Source organism: Lactuca sativa, chromosome 5 (genome assembly GCF_002870075.4).
Source record: "Lactuca sativa cultivar Salinas chromosome 5, Lsat_Salinas_v11, whole genome shotgun sequence".
NCBI lineage: Eukaryota > Viridiplantae > Streptophyta > Magnoliopsida > Asterales > Asteraceae > Lactuca > Lactuca sativa.
Window position 1 is genome coordinate 320,662,351 of NC_056627.2, and position 5,214 is coordinate 320,667,564.

General features: G+C 43.8%; 1 protein-coding gene across 1 annotated transcript; it reads right to left on the reverse strand.

Moving 5' to 3' along the window:
- Nucleotides 1–3,319: 3,319 nt before the first annotated feature.
- LOC128126099 (uncharacterized) lies at nt 3,320–3,679 on the reverse strand. The gene has a single exon (XM_052763834.1). It carries the CDS (start codon nt 3,677–3,679, stop codon nt 3,320–3,322), a length of 360 nt encoding a protein of 119 aa, XP_052619794.1.
- Nucleotides 3,680–5,214: the final 1,535 nt, after the last annotated feature.

Here is a 5,214-nt window from a genome sequence, read left to right on the forward strand (position 1 = left end):
GGTGAGAGGGTGTCCCATTTGCAAGAGATCGTGGAAGCTCCAATGAAGAAAAAAATTATTTGAAGAGGGTCTTGAAAGTTATTCATAAGAAATACATCTGACGATCTGAAACAAAAAATGACTTATTATAAACAACAATAATTTTTAAACATATCAGACATCAAAAGCAACTTTTTAATGAAAGAGATGAATTTTGTTGGGGTTTTAATTATGTTGCTTGAACATGGAAACGAATGAGACGAAGAATACAGAGGCAAAATGGTCATGTTCAAATAGTTAACATCCGTGTTGTTAAAGTTGACAGCCCATGGACCCAAAACATTATGAGACAAGTACCAAAATTTCTTTTTTAGAGAATCTTTTCAGGGATTAGGGTACAGTTATGCTCCTTAAACGTTTATGACAGATAAATTCTTAGAAAAGTGAAGAAACGAGCACCTCATTTTCAAAAAGATTCTATTATTAAGGATTTAGGGTCAGGTTATGCTCCTTTAGTATGACAATTGTTTTTAAGGAAAGAGAGAAATTTGTTTGAAATTTCATCACGCTCCTTGAAAAAGAGAAATGAAAGAGATAAAGATGACAGAGACAAAATGGTCATTTCATAAATTTAACATCTAGGTTGCTTAAGATTCCCTTTTGGACCTAAACCACCACAACCTGACAAAAAAGACATGTTGTTTAACAGTATCAAGAAACGCTTGGAGTAACCTACCTTCCACCCTTTTGGGAGGGATATAAAATTGTAAATTGTGTCCCAATGACATCAGTTTCAAACCCAGTCTAATGATACATGCCAAAAGAAGAAGAGAATAGAGGAGAGAGGGTTTTGGTTCATCATTGGATGTATACTTTCATGTAAGGAACATCCACAAGGTTTACTTTTGAAACACGAATATTATATATATATATATATATATATATATATATATATATATATATATATATATATATATATATATTGTAACGATCCAATTTTCACGACTAAAAATTACTTTTAAAACATTACTAAAACCATATTTATAAAAACCGTATCATAAGTCATAACATAATTTCATAGTATTAATTTCAACATAAACTTATTATCAGAGTAAAACGTCCCAGGCTAACTGACTATGGTGTGTGCACTACAACCTCTCCGAGCTCCTCTTTTGAAAGCCGAGTACTTGAAACCAAAAACTGAAACTGTAAGCACGAAGCTTAGTGAGCTCCCACAAACTACCACATACCATACAAATATATAAAGCACATACTGGGCCTTGCCCACTGCATCGGACCAAAGTCTGGAACTGACTGGGACCATGTCCCCTACATCGGACCGAAGTCCGGACTAACTGGGGCCTTGCCCCCTGCATCGGACCGAAGTCCGGAAACTGACTGGGACCTTGTCCCCTGCATCGGACCGAAGTCCGGACTAACTGGGGCCTTGCCCCCTGCATCGGACCGAAATCTGGAAACTGACTAGGACCTTGTCCCTTACATCAAACCGAAGTCCGGACTAACTGGGGCCTTGCCCCCTGCATCGGACCGAAATCCAGAAACTGACTGGGACCTTGTCCCCTGCATCGGACCGAAGTCCGGACTAACTGCATCGGACCGAAGTCCGGAACTAACTAAACATAGCATAACATAAACATATCAACTAGAATGAACACATATACTGCATACTGCATCGGGCTGTAGCCCGGAACACATAACACATAAACCCTGTCTGAGCTACGAAGGCATCAAACATACTAACTACTGCATCGGACCGAAGTCCGGAAACTACTGCTAACTAAACGGGTCGGCATTGTGGCCTTAGACCCGTTCCTACTGGAAGGAAACTCACCTGCACTGTTGAAGTTCTTGCTGATACCTTTCTGACCGCTATCTGACAACTCCCGCACTGCTACTCCAATAACTCCCCGATCTACTAATACCAAATACAACACTTAGTCCCAAACTGCCCTTCAACAGTCAACTAAGTCAACTCTGGTCAAATTCAACCTTCCAGGTTGACCCTACTCGCCGAGTCAGCCTACTAACTCGCCAAGTTCAGAAGCTCAAAAACCCTTTCCTTCTCGACTCGCCGAGCCAGCCCATGACTCGTCGAGTCTACTGATTTCTGAGTCCAGTCCTGTTCGACTCATCGAGTCTCCACTCAACTCACTGATTCGAGTCTTAACTCGAAGGGTTTGGGGTTTCGCGACTTGACTCGCCGAGTCCAAGAACAGACTCGCCGAGTCCAAGGCAATCTTCAACAGACTCACCGAGTTGTTCATCTAACTCGTCGAGTTCATCTCCATCTTCATACTACTCACCGAGTCCACTCGAAGGACTCGTCGGGTCTATTCAGTCCTTCATACATTCAGAGTCTTTTTGAGTCATGCAGGGACTTCAAACTGTAGATCCACTCTTCCAAAGCCTATTCCTCACGTAAAGTTGCAAACTTTACGTGTAGCTAAGGAGTTCTAGGCCCAAAACACTCCAAACTAGGGTTTAAGGCAACCATGCTTCACTTACACCCCCCAAGACTGATACTTTATGACTCTCTAGACCAAAATACACTTAGATCTAAAGTAGCAACTTTAGATCTAGGCTCTAACTTCGAAATGGTTCTTAAACATGGCATAAAAACCCCAAATCTCACAAACAAGGGAAAACTATATTCAAAAGAGTGAAGGTAATGACTTATTACCTTCAAATGCTCTGGAAAGGCCCTCAAACTCTAGATCTACTGCAAATCCTTGAATCCCCAATGGTTTTCCTTCCTTCCTTCTTCTTCAAATCACCCAAAAATGGCAAGAAACTTGAACGAGCAATAATGGAAGCTTAGGGTTTTGGGTGCTAGATGAGAGAGGCTATAAGGAACCCTAATGGAGAGAATAAGATGCATAAATAGTGCCCAAAGTCCCGGATTTAGGGTTTCCCTCTTCAGACCGGACTCGCCGAGTCCATGAGGCCGACTCGCCGAGTTGGTCACTTACCCGATCCCCCGGTTCCCGCTCCGACTCGTCGAGTTCCTCCTTGGACTCGACGAGTTGACCCATTTGACTTAGGGTTTTCTTTCCTTTCTTGGTCTTTCTGATTCTGGGTGTTACATATATATATATATATATATATATATATATATATATATATATATATATATACACATCACTATTGCTTCAAATGCATGAATAACTAATCTACTTTCATTTTTCCCTATTTATAGCAATGTCATCATCATACAAGGCAATTTTCATTGCTACGGTTGGATAGCCCTTTCATTAATAAGAAACATTAAAAGTACAGAGAATTTTCATTATGCAATGCCCTTATTAAGAAAAGATTGAAATTACAATGTTGTTAGTAGTGGTAGATGGTGGCGGTGATTGTGGTACATGGTGGTGGCGTTGGCAGTGACCACATGTGGTGGTGGTGGTGGCAGTGGCAGTGGTAGGTGGTGGCGGTAAGTGGTGGTGGAGGTATTGATGGTAGGTGGTGGTGACGGTTGGTAGTGGTGGCGGTAGTAGTGGCGGTTGTGGTAGGTGGCTGGTGATGGCGATGGTGGTAGCAGTGGTAGGTGGTGGTGGTGGTGATGGGTGGTAGTGATGGAAGTGGCGGTAGGTGGGTGGTAATGGTAGTGGCGGTGATGGTAGGTGTTGGTGGCGGTGATGGAGGTAGTAGGTGGTGGCGGCGGTGGTGGTGATGGCATTGGCAGGTGGCAGTGGTAGGTGATGGTAGTGGCGGTTGGTAGTAGTTATGGCAATGGTGTTGGTAGGTCACGGTTGTAGTGGGGGCGTTGGCGGCTGTAGTTGGTGGTGATGGTAGTGGTGGTGGCAGTGGCGGTGGTGGTGGGGCTAGGTGGTGGTGGCGATGGTGAAGGAGGTGGTGGGGGCCAGGTGGTGGTGGGGGTTAGTGGTAGAGGTTATGTTGTGAAATAATGCAAGGGTAATAAGCTAAAATGCCACTTTCCTTCATAGAAGATAATTAATTCCATCATTTTCTTGAAGGAAAGTGTTTTCCTCTATTTGATGGAAAGTTTTTTCATACAAAGCTGAACACATTGGAATGTGATGAAATTGGATTCATTTTCCTCCGAATTTCATTCCATTCCAACGAACCAAACGCATCCTAAATTGATTCCAAATTCAATTTGTAACAGCCCGGATTTCCAGGTATTATTCATTCTTATATTTTTGGTATTTTGAGAGGATACTCGGCGAGTTGGAGCTCAGACTCGCCGAGTAGGATCGCGGTTTGGATGCGGGTTCGCACCTGGACTCGGTGAGTCCAAGGAGTGGACTCGGCGTGTCCATGTTGTTTAATGAAACCCTAAATCCCCGGGTTTGGAGCCTATTTAAGGGCACTTATAGCCTCCCATTGCGGCTACCAGTCCCTTGAGAGAACCCTAAGAGAGCTAATTCGTTTTGGGAGAGAAGAAGTCACTTTTGGGCCTTTGTATTCCTTGTTTAGCAAGAAGAAGGTGGCAAGAGCAAGGAGGAGGTGAGATTCTAGCAGATCCAGAGTCCAGAGGCTTCATTTTGAGGTAATGATTCGAATCTCCTTCAGTTTTAGGGTTGATCTTTAGAGTTAGGGTTTTATAATCCCTTTGAAGAGTGATTATGTGAAGAAAATGGTCCCTCTTCGAGTTTGTGCCTTGGATCTGGACTCAAAGAGGTCCAGAGACCTTAACCCTTGGGGCTTTTTGGGTTATTATGGAGTTATTAGACCTAGGTGGTCATTTTTGGGACCAAATCATCTTTTGATGCCTTGTGGGGGTTATACAAGCATCAAGTTCCAAACTTTACGTGACATTCATGCTTGGGGAGGCTAGATCTATGGTTTGGGAAAGCAGATCTGACCTCAGAAGGTCAATAGAGTTTGTGCATGGCATGAACTCGCCGAGTTGTTCTTGAGACTCGGCGAGTAGGGTTAGGGTTTCACGTAAAGTGTTCATCGAGTGGACTCGCTGGGTTGGGGGTTGACCCAGTAAGTCAGGGAGAGTCATTAGGGGGATGAGTCAAGCCTGAACTCACCGAGTTGTTCTTGAGACTCGGCGGATTGAGTCGTGGTGGCCCTGCGATTCATGCCAGGTGGAACTCGTCGAGTCAGGGAAGCACTCGACGTGTCAAGGGAGGATTCTAGGGAGTCAGTGAACACGTATAGACTCGCCGAGTCGCTCTAGTGCACTCACCGAGTCCGGTCAAAGTTGACCGTTGACCAGAGTTGACCAGTGTTGACTTGATA

Coding starts and splice junctions, on each gene's coding strand:
- LOC128126099 (XM_052763834.1), bottom strand. CDS start 3,679: ATGCCATCACCACCACCGCCGCCACCACCTACTACCTCCATCACCGCC.